Source organism: Mustela nigripes, chromosome 2, assembly GCF_022355385.1.
Source record: "Mustela nigripes isolate SB6536 chromosome 2, MUSNIG.SB6536, whole genome shotgun sequence".
NCBI lineage: Eukaryota > Metazoa > Chordata > Mammalia > Carnivora > Mustelidae > Mustela > Mustela nigripes.
Window position 1 is genome coordinate 18,469,480 of NC_081558.1, and position 27,590 is coordinate 18,497,069.

Consider the following 27,590-nt stretch of genomic DNA (forward strand, 5'->3'; position numbering starts at 1 on the left):
AAAAAAAAAAAAAAAAAAAAAAAAAAAAAAAAAGGAGAAACAGACAAACCAGCAATTATACTTGGAGATTTCAACTCCCTCTGTCAACAAACTGGTAAAACAAAAAGACTGAAAACCAGCAAAGATAGAGAAGAACTCAATACCATCAACCAACAGGATCTAACAGACATTTACAGAACCCTCCACCAAATGAGAGCAGAATACACATTCCTTCCAAGTGTCCATGAAGTGCTCACTTCTGATGCACATACATTAAAAATCAAGTGACCATGGAACAGACTGGATAGATCACAGGCATAAAACAAGCTTCAAGAACTTTAAAAGATTTTAAATAATACAGAGTTATATCTTCTGATCACAATGGGCTTAAACTAGAAATCAATAATCTCCAACACTTGGAAATTAAACAATACTCTTCTAAATAATTCAAAAAGGAAGTCTCAAAGGAAATTAGAAAACACACTGAACTGATAGGCAATTAATATGCAAGTTAGAAGTGCCTGGCTGGCTCAGATGGGAAAGCATGCAACTGCTGATCTCAGGGTTGTGAATCTGACTCCTACACTGGGTACAGAGATTACTTAAATAAGTAAATAAATTTTTAAAAATACACACACAGAGATAGATAGATAGATAGATAGATAGATAGATAGATAAGAATCTATCTATCTATCTCTATGTGTGTTTGTGAGACACAACTAAAGCACTGCTAAGAGGAAAGCCATTAACACTGACTGCATACATTAGAAAAGAGGAAAAGACTCAAATCAATCATCTAAGCTCTCACCTAAAAAGCCCTTCAAAAAGAAAAGCAAACTAAACCTAAAACAAGCAAAAGGAAGGAAATTATAAAGATATGAGCAGAAACCAGTGTAATAGAAAACAGAAAAAGAGTTGAAGAAATCAATAAAACAAAGAGTTGTTTTCTTGAAAGAATCAAAAACATTAACAAACCTCTAATGAAGCTGACAAAAAAGAAAGAGAAAATCACAAATTACCATACCAGGAATAAAACAGAAGATATCACCAGAGACCATGTAGACTTCAAAAGGATAATAAGGGAATACTACTAACAACTCTACACAGACAAATTTGACAACATAGATGAAAAAACAAAAACATAAACTATCACAATTTGCCCAACATGAAGTAAGGAATTTGAATAGCCCTGTAACTATTAAGAAAATTGGATTCATAATTTTAAGACTCCTCCCCAAATCCCTAAGCCTAGATGGTTTCATTATAAAATTCTATCAAATGTTTAAAGAATTAACACCAGTTCTATACAATCTCCCTCCAAAAACAGAAGGGGAAACACTTCCTAATTAATTTTAAGAAAATAGTATCATCCTGAAACCAAAAGCAGATAAAATAATATAGAAAAAAATGACAGACTAATAATCTTTCATGACTATAGTTGTAAAAATATTTAACAAAACATAAGTAAATTGAATTCAGCAATATACAAAAAGATCATACAACATGTTCAAGTTGGTGGGTTGGTTCCAATAATGCAAAGTTAACAGGTTAAAGAAAAACCACTTTGTGATTACATCAATCAATGCAGAAAAGTATCTGACAAGTCAATATCCATTCATGATAAAATTCTCAGAAAAAAAGAGTAACAGAAGGTAAATTTCTCAACTTGATAAAGAGCATTTAAAAAAAAGTACATCTAACATATTTAATAATGAAATAGTAAATACTTCTCTGTAATAGTGGGGACAAGGCAAAAATGTCCATTCTTGTCATTCTTATTCAACACAGTTCTGCAAGTTCTAGCCAGTGAAATAAGGAAATAAAGGTTAAACAGATCAGGAATGAGGAAATAAAACTCCCTATTTGCAAATGACATGACTCTATACATAAGAAATCTCACTGAGAGCTCCACCTCCGGCTCTCTGCTCAGCGGGGAGCCTGCTTCCCCTTCTATCTCTGCCTGCCTCTCTGCCTACTTGTGATCTCTGTCTGTCAAATAAATAAATAAAATCTTAAAAAAAAAATAAATCTCACTGATTCTATTAAAAACAACACACACACACACACACACAAAAACCCTAGAACTAACAAGGGATTCAGGAAGGTCACAGGACATAAGATTAACATACAAAAATCAACTGTATTTCTATAAACTAGCTATGAACATTAGATAACAAAATTATAATTACAGTACCATTCACAGTGCAATTTTTCAAAGTCAAAAAAGAAAGAAGACTTAGGCACTAATATAAGAAAACACGTACAGGACTTATATGCTGAAAATTACATAGTGCTGATAAAAGAAATTTAAAGTTCTAAATAAATGGAAAGATATACTATGTCCATGGATTGGAAGACTCATAGTAATAAGAGTCAATTCCATCCAAAATGGCCTAAAAATTTAACATAAATCTTAGCAAGATTTTTCCCAATTTTCTTTTTTTTTTTTTTTTAAGATTTTATTTATTTGAGGGGCGCATGGGTGGCTCAGTGGGTTAAAGCCTCTGCCTTCAGCTCAGGTCATGGTTCCAGGGTCCTGGGATCATGCCCCACATCGGGCTCTCTGCTCAGTGGGAGCCTGCTTCCCCTCTCTCTCTGTCTGCCTCTCTGCCTACTTGTGACCTCTCTCTGTCAAATAAATAAATAAATAATTTTTAAAAAGATTTTATTTATTTGAAAGAGAGAGAGAGTGAGTGAGCTAGCACAAGCCAGGAGGGAGAGGCAGAGGGAGAAGCAGACTCCCTGCCTGGGAGCCCCACATGGAACTCAATCCCAGGAGGGACCATGACCCAAGTTGAAGGCAAACACTTAACCGAATGAGCCACCCAGATGCCCCTTAATTTTCTAGATTATCCTAAAGTTTATATGAAAACACAAAGGAAATAGAATAGCTAGAACAAGTTTGTTTTGTTTTTTTAAAGAATAAAGTTGGAGGGATCAGATTACTGAATTTTAAGACTTAGTATATGCCTGTATTAAGCCTATAGTATTAGTGGAGGGATAAATGCATAAATCAATGAAAGAAAATACAGAACAAAAGAGTATGCACACAAATATGCCCAATTGATTTTTTTTTAAGATTTATTATTTGAGGGGCACCTGGGTGGCTCAGTGGGTTAAGCCTCTACCTTCGGCTCAGGTCATGATCCCAGAGGCTTGGGATCGAGTCCCGCATAGGGCTCTCTGCTCAGCAGGGAGCCTGCTTCTCCTCATCTCTCTCTCTGTCTCTCTGCCTATTTGTGATCTCTCTCTCTGTCAAATAAATAAATAAAATCTTAAAAAAAAAAAAAAGATTTATTATTTGAGGGGTACCTGGGTGGCTCAGTCATTAAGTGTCTGCCTTTGGCTCTCGTCATGATCCCAGGATGCTGTTTCTCCCTCTCCCACCTCCCACCTTGTGTTTCCTCTCACGCTGTGTCTCTCCTCTCTCTGTCAAATAAATAAGTAGAATCTTTTTTTAAAAAAATGTTATTTATTTATTTGAGGGAGAGAAAGAGCATGAATTGGGGAGGGGAAAAGGGAGAGGGAGAGAATCTCAAGCAGAATTCCCACTGAGCACAGAGTCCAACAATGGGCAGGGCTGCACAGGGCTCGATGTCACCACCTCACAATCACAACCTGAGCCAAAACCAAGAATTGGGCGCCTAACCAGCTGAGCCACCCAGATGCCCCTTAAGAGAGTATTTTGAGCAAACAATTTTAATTTGGGGGCACCTGACTTCAGCTCAGGTCATGATCTTGGGATCTTAGGATCCAGCCCCACACGGGGCTCCACACTCAGTGCAGAGTCTGCTTGGGATTCTCTCTCCTTCTCCCTCTACCCCTCCCCTTGCTCAGGCACATGCACGCTCTCTCTCTCACTCTCGTTCTCTCTCTCAAATAAATGAATAAAATCTTTTTAAAAAGAGACTCTGTTGGGGCATCTGGGTGGCTCAGTGGGTAAAGCGGGCTAAAGTGGGTTAAAGCCGAAGGTTGAAGCCTCCTTCGGTTCAAGTCATGATCTCAGGGTCCTGGGATCAAGCCCCACATTGGGCTCTCTGCTCAGTGGGGAGCCTGCTTCCCCCTCTTTCTCTGCCTGCCTCTCTGCCTGCTTGTGATCTCTCTCTGTCAAATAAATAAAATCTTTAAAAAAGAGAGAGAGAGAAAGAGACTCTGTTAAGAGGATGAAAAGACAAACTATAAACTGGGAGAAAATATTTGCAAATCATGTATATGTCAAACCACTAGTATCTAGAATAAAGGACTCTCTCAAAATGCAATAATAAAAAAAATTCAATTAGAAAACGGACAAAAACATGAACAGACACTTCACCTAAGAGGATACACAGCAAATAAGCATTGAAAAGATGTTCAACATCTTCAGCTGTTAGGTAAGTACAAATTAAAATGAGATATTACTACACACCTATCAGGATGGCTAAAGTTAAATATAGTGACAGCACTAAATGTTGGCAAGGATGCAGAGAAACTGGACCACTCATTCATTGCTGGCAGGACTATAAAACATAAAAAACTAAGCAACAGTTTGGCAGTTCCTTTAAAAACTAAACATGCAGCTACCATATGACTCAACAATTTGTACTCTTGGGCATTTATCCCAGAGAAATGAAACTTATTTTCTTAGAAAAACTTCTGGGGGGCTCCTGAGTGGCTCAGTTGGTTAAACAACTGCCTTAGGCTCAGGTCATGATCCTGGAGTCTCAGGAGCAAGTCTTGCATTGGGCTCCCTGCTCAGGAGGGAGTCTGCTTCTCCCTCTGACCTTCCCCATCTTGTGCTCTCTCTCTCTCTCTCATTCTCTCCCTCTCAAAGAAATAAAATCTTAAACAGAAAAGAAAAGAAAAACTTCTGAACATGAATGTTTACCATCTTTATTCCTAATAGTCAAAAGCTGGAAACAACCCAGATGTCCTTCAGTGGACTATTAAAAGAGAAATGAACAATTCATACATGAAACAATCTAATGAAATTCCAGAAAATTATGTTGAGTTAAAAAAAAGCAACAAAGGGGCACCTGGGTGGCTCAGAGGGCTAAGCTTCTGCCTTTGGCTCAGGTCATGATCCCAGGGTCCTGGGATCGAGCCCCGCATCGGGCTCTCTGCTCAGTAGGGAGCCTGCTTCCTCCTCTCTCTCTCTGCCTGCCTCTCTGCCTACTTGTGATCTCTGTCAGATAAATAAATAAAAGCTTAAAAAAAAAAAAGCAACCAAAAAAGTTTGCCTGGTAAGTTTACTGTAGTGTAATTCTATCTGTATAACATTCTTGACATTATAAAATGGCAGAAATAGAGTACAGACTGGTGGTTGCTGGGGTAGTGAAGAACTGGAGTGAGAGAAAGGAAGTGGATGTGGTCATGGCATGATGGAAACGTTCTGTATCTTTTCTGTATAAATATCAATATTATTGTTGTAATATTGTACCACAGTTTTACCAGATGTTACCTATGTGGGGAAACTGGGTAAAGGGTAAATGTGATCTCTCTGTATTATTATTATTTTTTAAATATTTTATTTATTTATTTGACAGAGAGACAGCAAGAGAGGGAACAGAAGCACAGGGAGCAGAAGAAGGAGAAGCAGGCTTCCCGCTGAGTAGGGAGCCTGATGTGGGGCTCAATCCCAGGACTCAGCTGAGCCACCCAGGCACCCCAATCTCTCTGTATTATTGTGATTTTTTCCTTTGTATTATTTTTTCCAACTGCCCAGAGATCTAAAATTGTCTCAAAATAAAAAGTTTAATTTAAAAAATATACAAATTGTAATAAAGCTTGTACTGTTAAAAGCTAAAAAAAATACACAAACTTAAATGACAAATGTAAACCATGAAACAGGCTTGCCACGTATAATAAGTAATTAACAATTACAAAGCTTTTGTAAGTCAAAAAGCAAATGAGCAAAGAACACAAAGAGGAACTTCACAATGGAAAAATACAAACAATGAATATTCATCAAAATAATTAACCTCACCATCATTTAAAAGCATCAAAATTTAAAACAATGCCAATTTTTCACTGGCAGAGATTGTAAATTAGATGACGCAGAGTTTGCTGGTAAGTGGTTGCTCTTCTATTATTGACTGGAATAGAAAGTGACAGGCCGATATAGGGGGATCATTTGGTAATCGGTATTAAAAACTTTTTTTTTAGGGAGGCGTCAGTGGCTCAGTCCATTAAGTGTCTGCCTTCAGCTCAGGTCATGATCCTGGGGTCCTGGATAGAGTCCCACATGGGGCTCCTTGCTCAGCGGGGAACCTGCTTCTACCTCTGCCTGCTGCTCCTCCTGTGTGTGCCCACTCTCTGACAAATAAATAAATAAAATCTTTTAAAACACACACACACTTTTTATTGTTGTTGTTTAAGATTTTATTTATTTATTTGACAGAGAGAGACACAGCAAGAGAGGGAACACAAGCAGGGGGAGAGAGAAAGGAAGAAGCATGAGAGAGGGAGAAGCAGGCTCTCCACCGAGCAGGGAGCCCAACGTGGGGCTCGATCCCAGGACCCTGGGATAGTGACCTGAGTCAAAGGCAGACACTTAATGACTGAGCCACCCAGGTGCCCCAACACACACTTTTTTTAAAAGATTTTATTTATTTGACAGAGAGAGAGATCACAAGCAGGCAGAGTGGCAGCAGAGAGGGGGAAGCTGGCTCTCTGCTGAGCACAAAGCCCTTTGGGGGGCTCGATCCCAGGACCCTGAGATCATACCTGAGCCAAAGGCAGAGGCTTAACCCACTGAGCCACCCAGCAGCCCACATTTTTTTTTTTAAGTATACACCTTTAGGGGTGCTCAGGTGGCACAGTTAGTTAAGCATCCAACTATTGGTTTTGGCTCAGGTCACAATCTCAAGGTCATGAGATTGATCCCCATGTCAGGCTCCATGCTCAACATGGAGTCTGCCTGGAATTCTCTCTCCCTCCCCCTTTCTCTCTCCCCCTCACTCTTTCCCTAAAATAAATAAATAAATGTTTTTAAAAAAGTATACACCTTTAAACATAATAATTTCAAGTCTGGACGTTTACTCTAAGAAAATAATCAGGTACACACACAAACACTTATTTAGCAAAATCTTCACTATCATATATAATTTGTCATGCCCCTAGATAAGGGATTATTGGGCAAATGACAGCCATGTAATGAAATAATACACAGAACACAATGCTTCAGAAAAATAACCACACAAAAAATTAGGATACATCAAATGAAAAAAGCACGTTACAAAACTAATGCATTACATGACCCCAATATTATTTCAAAAGTTAGTATTTCTTAATATACATGTTTACCAAAAAGATCAGAATTCACAAAGAAACCCTAACAGTGGTTACCTCAGTGGGTGAGAAATACATTTTTTTCTTTGTGCTTCTCTGCATTATCCAAATTTTCTAGCAAGAATGGTGTGTTAATTTACTTCAACCATTAGAAGAAAATAGAAGTAACTTTTTTTTTTGTTTTAAAAGGAGCCCTGTGTGGTAAGGCAGGCAGCCAGTTCATAACCTTGGCCTCTGAAAGGCCAGGCACTCCAAGGTCAGTGCTACACTGAGAATTTGGGCAACTGTAGAGACGTAAGATACAATGGATAGAAGCAGCCTCCCTTCCACCTCTGACCAGACATGACTTACCTTTCAGAGTTCCTGAAGTAGCTGTTAATAAGAGTGGATAAGTCTGGAATGACACGTCACAGGTGTGACATTTTGGTTGGTTTGTTATACTGTCCTGGTTCTCGATTCTACTACGATTGCTTCCATGTTCCTGAAAACCTTGAAACTGTTTTGCACACCTGATCTGAAGCCTTTATAAAGGGTGAAAGGACATAAACATCCACACAAAATTGCGCACTGAATGGAAAAAGCTAGCCACCTCCCCCCAATTGACAACCCCCAAACTCCAGATCCCATCCCTTACCTGTAACAAGCACTTGATCCGTTCTCCAGGGGTCATAATTCCTGTGGTGAATACACCAGACAACATCCCAGCTGCAAATATTTGCGGGTAGCTGTATTGAAAACAAAAACCAGCGGCAAACACCGGTGACTAACTACCCAGGACAGAGGCAATCCCAGCAAAGAGATGACTTTCTAAGAAAAAATACGGGGTTAGAGGATTCACTAAATGTGTGATGGGCATTAAGGAGGGCACTTGTTGGGATGAGGACTAGGTGTTATAAGTAAGTGACGAATCACTAACTTCTACTACTTAAACCAACACTACACTCTCTGTTAACTAACTTGAATTTAAATTAAAAAGAAAAAAAAATAAGCACTTGACTAGGCAGAAGCCCAGCACAAATAAGTCCTATTTTGCACAAAAGCCAAGTTCTAGGTGTATTCTGATGTCAAATTTCCCAGGGCAAATTTCTCAGTGTCAAGAGCAGTATGAGTTTGGTCAGCAAGGCCCCCATCCTCCCCGCAACCTCCCAACCCCCCACCCCCAGCTCAGCTCAGATGGTCGCGCCCATGGGAGGAGCTTTATAGTGAGACACAGTTCCCTCTCTGGGCCTGCCCTGCACCATGACTACACACAACTTTTTAGGCTTCACTGAGCCTTGATTTCCCATTTGTAAAATTCAGGGTGTGGGGAAGCCTCTAACTCAAGGTCTGGGTCTCAGTTGACCCCAGTTCTCCCCCAATCTCACTTCCTCTGGACCACCAAGGCCCTGAGAACATTTTAAGCCAAGACATAAGCAGGACAGCATCGTGGCTGGGGGGCGAGTAGGGGGCTAACCTCCACAGGCTGAGGGGCTGCCAGGAGAGTAGCAAGGACTGGACTAAGATGCTGAGAAAGGCCCAAACAGGGCTGGTACCCAGATAGGCATGACGGGTTCTGTGGCCCTCTGTGCTGGGAATGGTCACCTAGTGGCCAGACACCCAGATCCTCACCCTGACCCTCAAAGAATGAACCACACCCAGTATTCAGAGGAGACTGAGTCTCCAGCCATCTGTAGCTCACAGCTGTCTGGGCTACTCTGCCATCTCCTTTTCTTTCTGGGATCAGTAATCAAGAGTGGCCAGGAGGCAATGGAGCACAAAGCCGTAATTAGTATTTCAAAAGAGCCTCCACAATTAAAAAAAAATGTTGCTGGGACGCCTGGGTGGCTCAGTTGGTTAAGCAGCTGCCTTCGGCTCGGGTCATGATCCCGGCGTCCTGGGATCGAGTCCCATATCGGGCTCCTTGCTCTGCAGGGAGCCTGCTTCTCCGTCTGACTCTGCCTTCCACTCTGTCTGCCTGTGCTCGCTCTCGCTCGCTCTCTCTGACAAATAAATAAAATCTTTAAAAAAAAAAAAAAATGTTGCTGAAAATCTTCAGTTACTCGCCAGAGACTCAGGCCCCTCCTGACCCCAAGCCTCTGCCTGCTGAGCCTTCAAACAGGTCCCCCCAACAAGGAGCCCAATATCTGGAAAGCAGATGTCAAATGGGAGTAGGGAGACAGCTACTGCAGGTCCTTCCCTCCAGGCAGGACATCAGTTTCAATGGCTCTGTTCTTTCCATATTCTCACCCCAGGCAGGGCCCACACATGTACCTTAGGCAGACAAGTCTAGCACACAGGTTGACTGTGTAACAGTCAAGAGACTCCCTCGCAGGCCTCCCTCGCAGGCTCAGTTCACACTACTATCCTCAAGAGAAGCCCTCTCTGCAACTGAACTTCCCCTCATGAGACCAAGTATTCTTTGCAAGATGCCCATACCCCAGGTCAGGTACTAAGGACTAAGGACTTCCCTCTGAATGGGGTCTCTGTGTGTGCACAGGGTACTCTGTAGACACTCTATGACTACCTGGCCCTTTCTGCCACCTCCCACCCAAACCCCAGGTTGGCATCTGTGAATCTGGACCTCTTGGGCATCCACTCCATGGGCCTGGTAGTGCTCATTTTCACACTCTCCCTAAATACCACTCCAGGGAGGGGAAGACGGCAGGGTTGAAGTTCAAAATTTAGAACATAGAAGGATTAAAAGGGTGGGGTCCCAAGTGTCTCAGTCTTTGCTCAAGCAGGAAGGGTGTTTCTCTACACACTGATGTGACCACACAGGCAACATAAGCCATAGGCCAAAGTACTAACAATGACCCCACTGTAGGTTTTAGTGCATGGTCCTAGTACATCCAGGAGCTGGCACATGAGCTGGAAGACCAAGTGCTCAGAGAGGACATGTGTCTATGGAATATCTGGACTGCCAACAGTCAAATACAGCTTCAAAAGGACCCCATACATGCCACATTTGTGGCCACCCGTGGCTGTTTATAAAAACTGGGCACATTTAAGGATCACAAGGACTCCAGAAATAGTTTCACATTACAAGCATCTCTATCTATGTCCTAGACCCTTACTCAGCATGCTGTGGCCTAAAGTAGTGACAGAAAACAACCATATAGCACCCTGGGCTTCCTCCTTTGAGCTCCTGGATCTGAAGTCTGGCTAGCCTCTGGGGGTCCTGTGCTGCCTACAGCCCCTCCCAGGAGTTGTCACCTTGCAAGTCTCAGATGAGCCACCCTGCCATCCACACTTCCATTCAGAATTCCCCTGCACCCCAAGAAGCTGGTTTTATGAAAAGTATCGCACAGGGAATATAATATAGTCAATAATATTGTAACAACTTTGTATGGTGACAGATGGTGACTGTACTTACCAGGGTGAGCACTTCATAATGTACAATACTGTTGAATTACTATGTTATATACCCGAAACTAATATTATATGTCAACTATACTTGAATCAAAAGTTAAAAAATGGGGGCACCTGGGTAGCTCAGTAAGGGAGTATGTTTCTCCCTGTGACCTTTCCCCTTCTCATGCTCTCTCTCTCTCTCTCTCACTCTCTCCCTCAAATAAACAAAATCTTTTTTTTTTTTAGTTTAAAAATGTTTAATTTTTTAAAAGTTGACCTATTTGGGGGTGCCTGGTGGCTCAGTGGGTTAGAGCCTCTGCCTTTGGTTCAGGTCATAATCCCAGGGTCCTGGGATTGAGACCTGAAACAGGCTCTCTGCTTAGCAGGGAGCCTGCTCCCCCCCCCCCCCCCCCCCCCCCCCCTCTGCCTGCTTGTGATCTCTTGTCTGTCAAATAAATAAAATCTTTAAAAAAAAAAAAAAAAAACTTGACCTATTTTTATTAACTACTTTGTAAATCCTGGGCTGTAATCCTGACTCATCTGCCTCTTCATACTCAAATCCAACTTCTTAAAGTTTATGAAAAGAAGATACACTAATTTATTGCACTCAACAGAGAAACCAGTATTTGAAGTAATTATAATCATGATATAAAAATGATGTAAAACAGAAGTTGAGAACTGCCCTTTTCCCAACCAGGTGATGGAAATCACGGCTGCCACTGTCTTTACTGCAGGACCAGGAACTGTTTGTGGCATTTTACACATGTAGCATTCAGACATCCTGATTCCATGGGGTTGATACTACTAATATCCCTAGTCAGTGACACTACTTCACAGAAGAAATTATGACAACCTGGTAGGGAGGAGGGGAGAGGGCTTTGGGTTGTTTTCTTTTTCCTTTTGGTTCACAGGGCAAAAGACACTCCAGTGCTTCCCTCATGTGGAACAACCAGGAGCCAGGATTAGGGGCCCAGAGGATAGCTGCTTCCTATCTGCTGAGATTTTTTTTCCCTTTAACCCATGTCACATCACCAGGCAGAACAGCTTCAAGTGCTCCTGACCTGAAGTACTCACCTAAGCACATCCTCTGGGCATTTCTGTTGCAGTTTCTTCCCCAAACCAAACCCAAAGAAGCACACGGCGAACATGGGGGTGACCCCGATGATGGGGGCAGCCATGCCCCGATATAGCCCCGTGATGCCCTGCAAGGAATCACAGAAGCAGAAGCTGTTTATAGACACAACTACCCTTCGTACTGCTGAAATGGGGGAGTAGTGTGTCTTCTAACCTGTGGCTTCCTTCCTTTAGCTCTTCTCCAAGCAAAGAGAGCTTTAAATAGAAGAAAACCCCAGAAATAGTTGTCCTCTTATACACTGCTGAAGAAACTGGAAACAGCTTTCATCCTGGAAGACAGTCCGGCAATATGCAGCAGACTCTTTCACCAGGAAATTCTCTGTCGAGAAATTTATTCTAAGAAAATACTCAGAGATGTAAAAATGGAATGACATCAGGCAATTATATGCTCTCAAGATTTTGGAATAGACCAAAAAACTCCCAATGAGGACACCACCAAGACAAATGATGGGAATTCCATGAATGGACGATCACAGCCATTAAATCGCACTGTAACAAGAGACTACTAGGTCTACTTAGAGACCACTAAAAAAGCAGGCTAAAAAACAATGTGATCTGACTTTCTTGGGGTAAAATGACAGGTAATTAAGAAGTTTAGGGGGCACCTGGGTGGTTCAGTGGGTTAAGCCTCTGCCTTCGGCTCAGGTCATGATCCCAGGGTCCTGGGATTAAGCCCCACATCAGGCTCTCTGCTCAGCAGGGATCCTGCTTCCCCCTCTCTGCCAGCCTCTCTGCCTACATGTGATCAATCTCTCTCTCTCTCTGTCAAGTAAAAAAATAAAATCTTTAAAAAAACAACAAAAAAAGTTTTTGTATTTTCCAAGTATTAAGACATGGGGGTTTTATTGTTAGAAATAATAGCACGACTGCACATCAATTTTCAGTTTTCAATACAGTTTTTTCAATACAGTTTGGTGACAAAATCAACTATGTAATAGCCAATAAATAGACAAATAGATAATATCCCCACAAACAAGGTTAGTAAACCAGGGAAGAGGAAGCTTTGGGACCCAGGAGACCAAGGGTTCAACCCAAGAGAGGTGAATGGGGTTTCCAGGATGGCATTGAGTACTGTCAGTCTGGAAAGGAGCCAGTCTACCTGGGAGTATGAAGATGGAGGACTCCAGAAGGGATGTTTCCAAGAAAAACAAAGCAAAACAACTCACATAGAACAACAGATTTAAGGGGCACCTGGGTGGCTCAGTGGGTTAAGCCGCTGCCTTCGGCTCAGGTCATGATCTCGGGGTCCTGGGATCGAGTCCCACATCGGGCTCTCTGCTCAGCAGGGAGCCTGCTTCCTCCTCTCTCTGACTGCCTCTCTGTCTACTTGTAATCTCTGTCTGTCAAAAAAAAAAAAAAAAAAAAATTAAAAAAAAAAAAAAAAAAAAAAAAGAACAACAGATTTAACTGTTTCGGCAGTGTGGAAAACCAAACAGAAAAGTACTCCACAGAGTACTTTTCAGATATAGGATAACAGAGACAGTGATTCAAAGAAATACAAGAAAAAAAACCGACACAATTACTAACCTAAACTCAAGAAAAACAGTCACACAAGAAATAAAATATGCCTCATAGTATATTACTTAATTAACTTTTAAACATATAAAAAGCTGTAATCATGAAAACAGTGAACAAGATTAAACCACAAAATATAAAATTATATGGGCAGGGCAGGAAGAAGGGATAAAGAAATGTTAAGACTTAAAATCATCTACCACAAACAGGTAGCTAAAACATATAAAAATGTATAAAATATAGTAGTAAATGTATATTATTTAGGTAGAAACAGCTTAAACTGGAAGAGCTGAAAACAGTTGCCTCTGGAGATTGGGGCATAAATCACTTTGCTACTTTGTTACAAGCCTTTTAATAACAAACCCAAGTGTTTGTATCACTTCAATACAAAATAAGGAATAATTTTTTAAAGGTTTTATTTATTTGAGAGAGAGAGAGCACAAGCAGGGGGAGCAGCAGGCAGAGGGAGAGGAAGAAGCAGACTCCCTGCTGAGCAAGGAGCTGGATGCCAGCTAGATCCCAGGACCACCTGAGGCAAATGCAGATGCTTAACCAACTGAGCCACCCAGGTGCCCCAAAAAGGGATACTTTTAAAAAACAAATATTAAGGGGTGCTTGGGTGGTTCAGTGGGTTAAAGCCTCTGCCTTCAGTTCAGGTCATGATCCCAGGGTCCTGGGATCGAGCCCCACATTAGGCTCTCTGCTCAGTGGGGAGCCTGCTTCCCCCTCTCTCTCTGCCTGCCTCTCTGCCTACTTGTGATCTCTGTCTGCCAAATAAATAAAATCTTTAAAAAAATAAAAGGGCACCTGGGTGGCTCAGTCAGTTGGGCATCTGGCTCTTGGCTCTCTGCCCCTCCCCCAGCTTGTGTACTTGCACACCCTCATACACACTCACACACTCTCAAAAAACAGATAAAATCTTTAAAATATACATAAACTGTTCCTTCGGGCACCTGGATGGCTCCGTTGGTTAAGTGCCTGCCTTCAGCTCAGGTCTTGGGATCGAGTCCCACTTTGGGCTCCCTGCTCAGTGGGGAGTCTGCCTCTCCCTCTCCTTCTATCCTTACCCCTCTACTTGTGCTTTTGCTCTCTCTCAACTAAATAAATAAAATCTTTTAAAAAAAAGCTGTTCCTTAAGAGAGAGCTGCAGGTGGGGCACCTGGGTGGCTTAGTCCATTAGGCATTGGACTCTTGACTTCAGCTCAGGTCCTAATTCCAAGGTCTTGAGATTGAGCTCCGCATTGGTCTCACAGTCAGTGCAAAGTCGGCTTATCCCTTTCCCTCTGTCCACCCCCAACCCTGGATCATGGTCGCATACACACTCTCTCAAATAAATAAATAAAATCTTTAAAAGAAAGAGAGAGAGCTGCAAAAGAAACAGGATGGTGCTACACACTGGGAGGGTCCACAGACACAGGCTGAAGAACCTTCTGTCTGCAGACTCTGGATATTCACAACCAGCCTTCTACAGGGGCCAGCTGTATCAGTCAGCACTCCTGGATCTTACAAAGGTCTAAGACTTACAAAGGTCTAATACTATAAGCAGGCTCTCTTGGGGACAAAGGGCAAAGGCAGTAAACAGGAAAGAATGAAGAGGAAAGAGAAGGTTCTGAGGAGGATCTACAAAAGCAGCATGTTACAAAGTCCTTCCAAAGCCCACAGTTCCCCACCGGGGTTGAGAAGGACACCCAAGTCCTAACCCATGCCTCCTGACAACTCCACTAGCCTTCCTTGCACTACACGGGCCCACCAATTTCCATGCAGCACCAAGACCTCCAGTAGCTTCAGAAAGCAGAGAGCTCAGCGCCTGGGTAGCTCAGTGGGTTAAAGCCTCTGCCTTCGGCTCAGGTCATGATCCCAACGTCCTGGGATCGAGCCCCACATCTCTCTTTTCTGCGGAAAGTCGATTCCTCCTCTATCTCCCTGCCTGCCTCTTGCCTACTTGTGATCTGTCTGTCAAATAAATAAATAAAATCCTTAAAAAAAAAAAAAAAAAGAAAGAAAGAAAGAAAGAAAAGAAAGCGGAGAGCTCAAGCTGCATGGCAAAAACCAGGGGCATGTACACTATGAATTAAAGAAGCCTATTCAACTTTGCAGGGAGTTGGGTTTATACAAGCCATTCTCACCAGCCCCAGGACCAAGCACACTGCTAAGCCACTAAACAGGTGCTCAATGTTTGTTGATCAAGAGGCATGTAATCCCACCTCTCTACCTCCAGGGCAGAGGACTCTGAACAGACCCAAACCCTAATGCCTCAATCAAACACTGGTCAGATTCTGTTCTGGGCAGCACAGAATTCTATAAGAATGCCTTACAGAAGAAAAAGGCAGCACCATCTCAGGCATGGATCCTACAGGAACCCTGGGACCAACTTCTATCCCAGGGCTGAGCCCATCACTTACCAACATCTCCTCTTTATCTGGGTGACATCTACTTCTCAGTTTCCGTACATTTAGTCAGAATTATATGTTTAACAGAGTATTTATAGGAGAGTTGTATTTTAGGAAGCAAAGGAAAAGTTCTCAACAAGGTCTTTTAACATACCTGCTAATGAAGTAAGCAATAAATATCACTAATAAAAAAAAAAAAACTTTTTAAAAATTCTATGCTTTCGGGCGCCTGGGTGGCTCAGTGGTTAAGCCGCTGCCTTCAGCTCAGGTCATGATCTCAGAGTCCTGAGATCGAGGCCCGCATCGGGCTCTCTGCTCAGCAGGAGCCTGCTTCCCTCTCTCTCTCTCTCTGCCTGCCTCTGTCTGCTTGTGATCGCTCTCTGTCAAATAAATAAATAAAATCTTTAAAAAAAAAAAAAAAATTCTATGCTTTCAGGGGTGCCTGGATGGCTCAAACATCTGCTTTGAGCTCATCACAATTCCAAGATCCTGGGATGGAGCCAGGCTCCCTGCTCAGTAGGGAGTCTGCTTATCCCTCTCCCTCTGCCCTTCCCCTAACCCCCTTCCCCTGCTCAGGTGCTTTCTTTCTCTCTCTCTTTCTCAAATAAATAATAAAATCTTTAAAAACAAATAAATGAATAGGGGCCTCTAGGTGGTTCCATCAGTTAAGTGCCTGCTTTCAGCTCAGGTCATTATCCCAGGGTCCTGGGATTGAGTCCCACATTGGGTTCCCCCTGCTCTGTGGGAAGTCTGCTTTTCCCTCTCCCTCTCCCTCTGCTTGCTGTCCCCCTGCTCTTGCTCTGTTTCTCTCGCAAATAAATAAATATTTAGAAATAAATAAAATCTCATGTTTCCACTCTAAGCGTTATCTAAAAAGTTATTACGTAATTCAATAACCCCAAACCAATTTATTGTCTTTGTCTAGAGGCTTGAAGACTCGCTGGCCTCTCTCACTGTTCATCAGACTGCCTGAATTTTCCTCTAGAATTCACATGAACTTCTTTTTGACTACACTTTTTTTCTTTCCTTTTCTCTTTTCCTTTCTTTCTTTCTTTCTTTTTTTTTTTTTTTTATTTTTAAGTATGCCCAATGCAGGGCTTGAACTCGTGACCCAGAGATCCAGAATCACATGCTCCACCAACTGAGCCAGCCAGGAACCCCAAGACTTTACACGAACTTCTGACATGGACCTCTATTAAACCATTAAACCAAGACATACAGATTTGTATTTTCTTCTATTTCACATCTCTAATGATTTCATGTGGTCTAATTCTGCCTTCCAAATGAGAGAACCATTTTATTAGCTTCAGTCTTCCATATAAAGCAGTGGCTGGAACTATCAAAGACTCCAGCGCAACCACAAGAGAGCATAGGATGGCAGGATGAGATAGCAGGAACTGTGGGCTATCCCCCCAGAGGGGTAACAAACCAGCTCTGTGAATGTGGTCCTCTGAGTAAGAGGAATGCCCAGCACTTAGATACCATACCTCTCTAACAAGAGTCTTCTGGAAACAGTCAAAGGTCCCAGAATACATGGGTGGTTGTCCAGGCAAACTTGGGGGCTGCGTCTGCAGTCGGACCTGAAACCAGAAGTTAAAATACAGTCATCTCCCAAAAACAGAACTGCCTGCCAAACTCTGAACAGAGAAAACTATGCCTGTGTACATGCCTTTGGCACTCATTTAACCTGCTAGATTCAGACTTCGTTTTCTTCCAGTTTATTCAAAGTCTGCACTCACAGGTCATGAGTACCATGCTTTCTTCCCCCCCCTTCATCCAGTTACTTCCACCATTTATTTCTTACTTAATGGATTCCACTATGACCCATGGGATAGGTATTCCCAGCTTACAGATGGGAAGACTGGGTTTAGGGAGTTCAAGTGATATGTCAGTAATAAGGCCTGGCTGATGCAAAGCTCCAGCTCTAGCCAACTCCCCCCTTTCATTTGTGATGGTATGCTGGAGGTTAGGTAAGGCACCCCACAGAGGCATTCTGGAATAACGTGGATTTAATCCTACTTTTCTTGGTTCTCACCCTTCTCAACCTTCTGGTATACCCAATGCTTCAAACTATGTCTTCTTCAAACCTCCCTTCTTACAACTTCTTCTTTTGTCTCCTTTTCTACTCCAGGCATTCTTCAAGGCTTAGCGCCCTACCTATCTGGTCCACATCAATTTCAGAAAATTCAGATTGCAGGGCTTCAGCTTCTGCTCAGGGATGACTATAATTTAGTCATCTCCAGACCTTCTTTCCCATCTTTTTTTTTAAATTTATTTATTTATTTGACAGACAGAGATCACAAGTAGGCAGAGAGGCAGGCAGAGAGAGAGAGGTGGAAGCAGGCTCCCTGCTGAGCAGAGAGCCCAACTCGGGGCTCGATCCCAGGACCCTGGGATCATGACCTGAGCCAATGGCAGAGGCTCTAACCCACTGAGCCACCCAGGCGCCCCCTTCTTTCCCTTCTTTAGGGCTGCCCTTCCAACTGCCTGGAGAAGATCTCCCTACTCAAATCACCTCTGGAATCTCACCCTCCTGATGAATGTGCCATTTGAGCAGAGCCACCTAGCCACCCTCTTTCTCAGAATTTGAAACCACAGCATCACCTCTGACTACTTCCTGTTGCTGTTACGACATGGGCACCAAGTCTGTTAAAGTAGTCTTTCCAGATGCTTCCAGAATCCTAATTTCTTCCTCTCTCTGAGTCCTTTCCCAGGGCAAGTTCTAACCCATCCATATACAGTGTAGTGGTTTTCAATTATGTCCACTAATTCTTTAACGCTCTTTCCCCTTCGAAGGTAAATCCTAATTCACTCCCCTTAAATGTGGACCAGACTCAAGTGAGCTCACTTCTATCAAGTAGAATGTGGTGGTATTGATGCTATATGACTTCCAAGGCTAGGTGATAAAAAGGCCAGCTTCTGCCTATCTCTATCTCAGGTTATCTGCTTTGGGAGAAGTCAGACACCATGTCATTAGGACATTCAAGCAGCCTAGACAGGCCATGTTCGGAGGAAAGAAGGCTTCCTGACACAACCAGGACGAACGTGACAGTACGTGAATGAACCACATGGAAGTCAATCCAGATGACTGCAGTCCCAGACAACACCTACTGTAGGAGGAGGTGAACTGTCTTTAGTTCAGTACTTTTTTTTTTTTTAAAGTAATCTCTATACCCAACATGGCAGCCAAACTCATCACCTCAAAATCAAGAGTCATACTCTCTGATTCTTGATTTCGGCTCAGGTCATGATCTCAGGGTTCTGGGATCAAGCCCTGCATCAGGCTTCCTGCTCAGCGGGGAGTCTGCATCTCTTCCTCTATACCTCTGCCCCTCCCCCTGCTTGTGCTTGAGCTCTCTCTCTCTCTCTCTAAAATAAATAAATAATTTTTTAAAAAAAGAGTCACGTGCCAAGGGCGCCTGGGTGGCTCAGTCATTAAGTGTCTGCCTTCACCTCAGGTCATGATCCTAGGACCAAGTGCCACATCAGGCTCCCTACTTGGTAAAACTGCTTCTCCCTCTCTCTCTGCCTGCTGCTCTCCCTTCTATGTGCACGTGTTCTCTCTCTCTGTGTGTCTAATAAATAAATAAATAAAATCTTTATTTATTTAAAAAGAGTCACACTCTCTACCAACTAAGCCAGTCTGGCAGCCTGGTTCAGTATTTTTTTTTTTTTTAAGATTTTATTTATTTACTTGACAGAGAGAGATCACAAGTAGGCAGAGAGGCAGGCAGAGAGAGAAGGGGGAAACAGGCTCCCTGCTGAGCAGAGAGCCCAATGTGGGACTCAATTCCAGGGCCCTGAGATCATGACCTGATCCCAAGGCAGAGGCCCAAACCAACGAGCCACCCAGGTGCCCTCGGTATCTTTTTTAATTCTGTTATTAACACATAATTTACACACCAAACATTCACCCTCTTAAAAGTACACAATTAAATGGTTTTTAGTATTTTGAGTTGTGCAACCTTCCTTACAATCAATTTAGAATATTCTCATCACCCCAAAAAGAAATGCCACGCCATTAGTAGTTACTCCCCATTCCTCTCTCCTCTCAGCTCTTAGCAAACACCTACCATCTCTATAAATATGCCTGATATTCACCAAATATTAAGTTTTAATTTTAATTGGCCTATTTGTCTTTTTATTGAGTTACAAGAGTTCTTTACACATTCTGGATCCCAGCCAATATCTGGAACCTCACAAGTGACCCTGAGCCAGGCCATCTGCCTAAGCTGCCCCCAAAATCCTACCTCACAAGGACTATGAGAGTTAATGACTACTCTTGTTTCATATCAGTATGTTTTGGGATAAGTTGTTACACTGTAATAGATAACTGATTCACCAAGTTACTTCTGCAGTCTATTTCCTGGCTGTTTTTCCTGCTCAGAGTTCTTGGGCTTCCAAGTCCTTCTCAGGTTGCTATCATACTAACCTTTTCAAAACACCATTTCAGCATGCTATTCCTCTGTTTCTTTAGAATCTCTTATCCTTATATTTCTTAAGGCCTTATAGGTCACCATAAGGCATCACTGTCTAGGCAATGGAGAGAACATGCAAATCTAAACTCAGAGGATAGAACGGTGGAAATCTCCAGAGGCTCCCACTGCTTTAGATCTAAAATCCCTTATATTGGCCTTCGAATCCTCCATGGTCAGGCATAACCTCCCTTGCTTGGTAGGCAGGGAGAAAGGTATCAAAACTGCTCATCCCTTTTTGTGTTTTTGTTTTGTTTTGTTTTGTTTTTTGTAAATCTCATCCTTGTCCTATCATGACCTCCTCCAACCAAGTCAGTAAGAACATTAAAGTACCCCATGGCTGATCTTATTTTATAGCCTGACTCCCACTGCCAAGCCTGTAATCTGCCTTCACTCTTGCCCTCTCCACGCCCAGATGTCTGGGTTTTTCTACTTCTCTAGTCAGAACTCAGCCAGCCCTTAGGGACCTGCCATACAGTCTTTCCAAACTCCCAACTCTGAAATACCGCAGTTCTTGCCTTCTCAGGCCACAACTAGTGACCTTGGACCCTAGAAGGTGCCCCTAGACTAGGCTTTGACTGGAGCCCATGTGGCTCTCTGAGGTCAAAAGGACGGCAATCAGTAATCTGTGATTTGTTTAAGCTTAAAACAGGCTTTCTGGCTGATAAAGACACCAGGGAACATTTTTGGTCATTTACACTTCGGTACAGAGATAACTGGGCTCTTCCTGAAAGGGACATCTGTGGGGAGGAAGGGCAAGAGGATACAGAAGTTAAGGGCAACATTTGTGTAAGGCAGCCAAGAAGGGTTTTGTTTTCTTTCAAGAGAAGTCCCAAATGCCTAGAACTAACAAGATGTCTGGCTCCATGGATCAACAGTAGGATGAGAGACCAGACAATTCTTCTCTTAGCAGACAGTGCTGCCTACAACAACCATTTTCTGGGAAGCACAACACACACAGCATTTACCATCAGCTGAATAAACATCTGATTTCACATTTCACAGTGCTCTAACCAGCCTGGTTGTTTTAATCCTGATCTTCCTGTAGGATGACTCCAGCTCTTTCCCAGATGAAAGGCAGCAAAGAGGTTGCTGCCCAAACCTGCCAAGAGGAAGTGTCCCCAGAGCTATCTCCTAGGGAAGAAACCCAACCAATATTCTAGTAAGTCCCCTACACAGACTTCCCACTCTGCAAAACTCATGTCGGCTCCCCAGAGGCCCACCCTCCACATGATCTGTCAATTTCCTCCAAATGTGTGTCCAGAAATAATGATAGAAAACTCAGATAGGGGCACCTGGGTGGCTCAGTGGGTTAAAGCCTCTGCCTACCGCTCAGGTCATAATCCCAGGGTCCTGGGATCGAGCCCCACAATGCACTCCCAGCTCAGCAGAGAGCCTGGTTCTCCCTCTCTCTCTGCTTACTTGTGATTTCTGTCAAATAAATAAATAAAATCTTAAAAAAGAAAAGAAAACTCGGATAAAGTTTTGAATGCTAAGTCACAGGGCATGGACTTTGGTCTCCAGGAAGGCCTTGCTAGAAGTGTTGCAGGGGGAGGAACTGAGTTGAGGCAGTATGTGAATAAGACCTGGGAACTAGCTCTGATGAGTTTCCTTCCCAGAGCCTGTTTGATTAGGGCTTCCTCATGTGGGAGTTGTGAGGATCATCCGGGCCCTGGAAGAAATCAGTCGCTTGCTTTCCTTGGAAGCGACTCCATCTCTGAGGTTATCACCTTCCACAGGAAGTCTATCAGGCTAACAGAGGTAATAGGCTGAAGATGGCCAAACCCCTCTCTGCAGCGGGAAAATGAGAAGGAGATGGTGATGGGTGCTCAGAGAATGTGTCAAAAGGCATCTCTAGAAGAACTGCACCTCTGCCTAGCTCTCTCCCTGAGGAGGGCTTTAACAGTGACCTGTTTCAATCCTGCTGATAATGTTATAAGGTTTGCATATAATTAGAGCTTGGGGGGAGGGGTGGGTTTTCTTTCCTGTTCCCAAAGAAGTGGCGCGGGGTCGGGAAAGGATGCCGGACAGAGAATTTTAAATCAGAGCCCTTAATGGACGGTTAGAGGCTGCTCTCTCTGTCTCTTTGGGGCGCAAGGAACAGCCCCCACTCCGCTCTCCAACCCCGCTCCTCCAGCCCCGCCGATCCTCAAAAGAGTTAAAGGGAGACTTCCTAGACTTCTCATTTAAGTTCCCACGGGCCCCGCTTCTATCCTGGGCTGTGCCTCCTGGGAGACGCTGCACTCTGCGCCCCTCCCGGGCCTCCTCCCTCCAGCCGGCGCCCCAGCCTCCTCGCACCTTGACCGTGTCCAGCGGGTGCCCCACAAATACTAGGCACATGCCGCCAAAGCCGCCGGCCAGCAGGTTCTTGAGCGGGCTGATGGGCTTCGCTTCATCTGCCATGGTCCGTCTGTCGGCCTCGCCGGCAGTGTGTCGGTCTGTTCCGGACGCGTCCTGCTCCACAGCCCCAGCTACAGCGCTGGCAGCGCCAACCTTTCACCCACTTTCGGATGGGCGGGGCAAGAGCCGGGACAGGTTGGGAGGAGGGCCTAGGCAGCCGGGTCTCGCTTCCGCCGGGAGGGCGGCTTCCGGTAGAGGCCCCGCCCCAGATAGGCGGGGTTCGAGAAAGCGGAGTTGGCACCCATACCCTCTGGGCGGTGTTTGGGAGCACGGGCGGTTAGATTTACTCCTCCAGGAAGTCTTCTCCGACTTGAATGTTTTCTACTCTGGACTCCAATTCCTTCAGTCACTCCACTGAGGCCGACAGCGCTCTGCTACGTTCCAGGCACCCTTCCAGGTGCTGGAGGCACAGCTGGTAGCTCAGCACACGGGTCCCTGTCCTTATAGAGCTTATAGAGTATAACAAAGATAAAAAGTGAATACTAGGGGTGCCTGGGTGACTCAGTGGGTTAAGCCTCTGTCTTCGGTTCAGGTCATGGTCTCAGGGTCCTGGGATAGAGCCCTACATCGGGCTCTCTGCTCGGCGGGGAGCCTGCTTCCCCCCTCTCTCTGCTCGCCTCTCTGCCTACTGGTGATCTCTCTCTCTCTCTCTCTCCCCTTCTATTAAATAAATAAATAAAATCTTAAAGAAAAAAAAAGTGAAAACTACATAGTGTTTCAAGTGGTGATAACTGCAATGGAGAAAAACCTGGAAAGAGGGTTAGAGAGTATGGGAGACAGCAGGTGAGTCTTTGGCAGTGTTAAGTAGGTGAGGGAGGGTTTCACTGAGGAAGTGAGGAAGTAAGTTCTAAGAAGCAGAGGAAAAGAAAAAGCAAAATCCCTGAGTTGGGCTATGCCTGGCCTGTTTGAGGAACCACAGAGAGGCCTTTGAGGCAGAGGAAGAAGTAGCAGGTAATGACATGGAGATAATACTGGCACATTAAACAGGCCTTGTGTGCCACTATGAGGACATCAGCCTCTCCTCTGAAGGAGATGGGAGACAGAAGCCATTCTGGGTTTGTTTGTTTTTAAAGATTTATTTATTTGAGAGAGAGAGTGCGTGGTGGGGGGAGGGTAAGAGAGAGGAAGAAACTCAAACAGACTCCATGTTGAGAGTGGAACCCAATACAGGGCTCGAACCCAGGACCCTGAGATCATGACCCTACCTGAAACCTGAGCGCCGTCAACTGACTGCACCACACAGTGCCCTCCATTCTGGGGTTTTGAGCAGGGGAGAGACATAGTGAGTTCACAGCATCCCTCTGACTGCTGGATGAGAATAGACTGTAGGGAGCAAGGAAGAAACAGGGAGCCTTGAAGAAGCTAAAAGTCCTGGTCAGAGGTGCTGGCTTGGATGGGGCACAGAAAAGGAAGTGGTGAGAAGTATTTGGATTTTGGATATATCCTGAAAGAAGAACCTAAAGGAATTGTTAATGAGCAAAACATAAGGTATGTGAGAGAGGAGTTAAGGAGGATGCCGTAATGACTCTAGGTGGATGGTATCCAAGTATTCACCATCTTACTTTTTCATCATTTCTGAATATTTAAAAATATTCAGTTAAAAAGCTGTGAGCAGGGATGCCTGGCTGGCTCAGTTGGAAGAACCTGAGACTCCTGATTTTGGGGTTGTGAGTTCAAGCCCCATGTCAGAATTACTTAAATAAGTAAAACTTGAACACACAAAAAAAGTTGTGAACAATAGACATGTGGCAGTCATGTCACTGTCATGTCAAGCTGACTTGATAATAATCCTCCTTTATAGTGCTCTCAGGCTAGAGGGAAGTGGACTGGGGAAGATGGACGGGCCGTGTAGGCTGGGCACGGAAAGATAAGTAATCTTTCCGTGCCCAGGATCAGGATTGGGATTTGACTGAGACTGGCTGCTCTAGAAGTCCTATAGGGGAGTAGAGGGCAAGGAGGAGGAGGCAAGGGCCCAAAGCCTGTCTTCTCTATGTCATATATTTTTTCTAAGAGGTGATGGGGAGCCATGGAACAGTATAAGCATAGTGAAGACATGATTAGATTTGTTTTAGAAAATCTATTTTAGGGGTGCCGTGTCCCTCAGAGGGTTAAGCCTCTGCCTTCGGCTCAGGCTATGATCTCAGGGTCCTGGATTGAGCCCCGCATTGGGCTCTTTGCTCAGCGGGGAGCCTGCTTCCCCCTTTCTCTCTGCCTGCCTCTCTGCCTACTTGTGATCTGTCTCTGTGTCAAATAAATAAATAAAATCTTTAAAAAAAAAAAAGAAAGAAGAAAATCTATTTTAAGGGTTTATTTATTTGACAGAATGAGAGAGATCACAGGTAGGCAGAGAGGCAGGCAGAGAGAAAGGGGGAAGCAGGCTCCCCACTGAGCAGAGAGCCCAATGCGGGGCTCAATCCCAGGACCCTGAGATCATGACCTGAACCAAAGGCAGAGGCTTAACCCACTGAGCCACCCAGGCGCCCCAAGAAAATCAATTTTAGATGGATGAATCTGTGTTGGGAGAGACTGGAAGCAGGGAGACCAGACAAGAAAGAATTACTGCAGTCTAAGCAAGAGGGAGAGAAGGCATGAAATGAGGCAAGGGTCACTGTTGGATGGAAAAAGCTAGAATCCAGAGGCTAATATTACCAGAAACCTGCAGCCACTCTGGATTTCAGACACACTCCAACTGCAGTAGTCATGGCACCCTGAGGACACATTTGGTCATTATCAGGTGTACAGACTGGGAACCAGGAGAGAGGTGAAGCCAGAGACAGAAGCCAGGAAGGCTTCAATAAAGAAATATATATCCAACTGCTGGAAGACTATACCATGGGGAAATGGGCTGGCCTGTTAGGAGGAGCCCCCACAGCGGAAGTTGTTGCTAGAGTTTTAGAGGAAACCGAAGAGAGAGTGATGCCTTTCAGTAAAAGGGATAAAAGGGTTAAATGCTAGATGAAGCTAAGGGATTTTAAACACTCCTTAGGATTAACTATTAGTCATTGGTGACATTTAGAAGAAGCTTGCCAAGAGTGTTGAAGTGGTAGGTTGAGTACTTAACAGGCAGCAAGAAGGCAGAGAGGCACTAACAGCAGTTACTTACTGGTTCGAGGAGTTTGGCAGGGAAGCCAACAGAACAAAGATGTAAAGGAAGGTTTAGATTTCAGTGTTTAAGAGGAGACTCAACCTCAGCTCCTCATTTCACCAGAATACAATACAAGTAGTATTCCCCGAGCAGTCAAAGTTTTTTCATAATCTCATAGTAGCGCACTTCCTCAACCTTGTTTTTCTCTAGACTCTATCTTCATCTCTGAGCAAACTGAGCTTCTCCTGGTTTACCACACAGATCTATTACTTAACTGCCTCCCTGCCTTGACCCAGGCCTTTACACTTACTTTGCCCTTCAGGGCATAAATGTCCTTCTTCCTACTCTATATGATGCAAACGAGGTACACTGAGTTTGCTTCCACATGCCTAACCAGTGGTTCTTAACCATTTTCAGGGCAGAAAACCCCTGGTATCCCTTCCCCCAGAAAAATGTACATAGACATATACAGGTTTGCTTTCAGTCTCATGAGAACTTGAAGCCATCCTTGACCTCAGATGAGAAGTACTGTTCCTAGGTCCTGGAAATCAAATATGGGCTAATCTTCCTAATGTCCCGTCTTTGGTCCTTTTTTCTTCTTTCTTTCTTCCTGGCCTCAAATTCTAAGTCTGGCCAGAAATCTCTCCAATCTCTATACTCATCATGGGCTTCACCCTTGCTGCCCACAGGGATCTCAAACTCAGGATTCCTGAAGGTAAGTGGCATCCAGAAAAAAAGAACCCACAAGAAATCTTGAATTTATTTATTTTTTTAAAGATTTTATTTATTTATTTGACAGACAGAGATCACAAGTAGGCAGAGAAGCAGGCAGAGAGAGAAGAAGGGAAGCAGGCTCGCTGCTGAGCAGAGCCCCCCACCCCCAATGCAGGGCTCGATCCCAGGATCCTGGGATCATGACCTGAGCTGAAGGCAGAGGCTTTAACCTACTGAGCCACCCAGCGCCCCAAGAAATCTTGAATTTAAAAGAACTTCACAGATGAGCTGAAATTAAAGTATAGACACTCCAAGAAGAAAATTAGAAAGCTGAAAGATCAAGCTGCTAAATCTCTTTAAAAAAAACAATGTCAAAAAAAGACAAGCTAAAAAAGAAGAAAGGGAAATTATGGCACAAAGGACAGATTCAGAAGCTCCCACCTCTCTAATAGTCTTTCCAGTAGGAAAAGACAACAGGGAGAGAGGATATAACCAAAGAAATGAAGAAAATATCTCAGTAGGAAACTCACATCTTTCAACTGAAAAAGGCCAGTGAGAACCATCCAAGATGAATAACAAAAGGCATCTATATGTTCTACAGCAACTTTTCAGAACAAAAGGGAAAAGAATCTTAGAAGCTTTCAGAGTGGGGGGGGGGGGGGGGAAGGAGCTATCAAGCAAGGAATAAAAATTAAAACATGGGGGAATTATCATTCACCATGCTGACTATAAGACAACAGAAAATAAGTTACAGGGGCACCTGGGTGGCTCAGTGGGTTAAAGCCTCTGCCTTGGGCTCAGGTCATAATCTCAGGGTCCTGGGATTGAGTCCCACATCTGGCTCTCTGCCCAGCAGGGAGCCTGCTTCCCCCTCTTTCTCTGCCTGCCTCTTTGCCTACTTGTGATCTCTCTATGTGTCAAAAAAATACAAATCTTAAAAAAAAACAAAAAAAAAAAGGAGGGAAGCCTGGGTGGCTCAGTTGGTTAAGCCGCTGCCTTTGGCCCAGGTCATGATCCCAGTGTCCTGGGATCAAGTCCCACATCGGGCTCCTTGCTCAGCAGGGAGCCTGCTTCTCTCCCTCTGCCTCTGTCTGCCATTCTGTCTGCCTGTGCCCTCTCTCCCTCTCTCTCTCTCTGACAAATAAATAAAATCTTTAAAAAAAAAAAAAGAAAGAAAGAAAGAAAGAAAGAAAATAAGTTCCAACTTCTGAGGTAAAATCATTTTGAACCTTCAATCTTATACCAAGCTGAACTAGCATTCAAGTAGCTGGAAGCAACAAGCATACTTTTAATGAAGAAAAG

The 27,590-nt window shown here is 43.8% G+C and overlaps 1 protein-coding gene across 1 annotated transcript in view; it reads right to left on the reverse strand.

Moving 5' to 3' along the window:
- The window catches only part of SLC25A20 (solute carrier family 25 member 20), a 30,629-nt gene extending 8,008 nt beyond the window's left edge, over positions 1 to 22,621 (reverse strand). Inside the window, exons 1-4 of the mRNA XM_059389670.1 lie at positions 22,388 to 22,621; positions 17,102 to 17,194; positions 11,650 to 11,777; positions 7,880 to 7,970 (exon numbers count right to left, since the gene is read on the reverse strand). Coding sequence (XP_059245653.1) covers positions 7,880 to 7,970; positions 11,650 to 11,777; positions 17,102 to 17,194; positions 22,388 to 22,492 — 417 coding nt within the window. The 5' untranslated portion in view covers positions 22,493 to 22,621. The remainder of the gene's footprint in view (positions 1 to 7,879; positions 7,971 to 11,649; positions 11,778 to 17,101; positions 17,195 to 22,387) is intronic.
- Between the last annotated feature and the right edge of the window lie 4,969 nt (positions 22,622 to 27,590).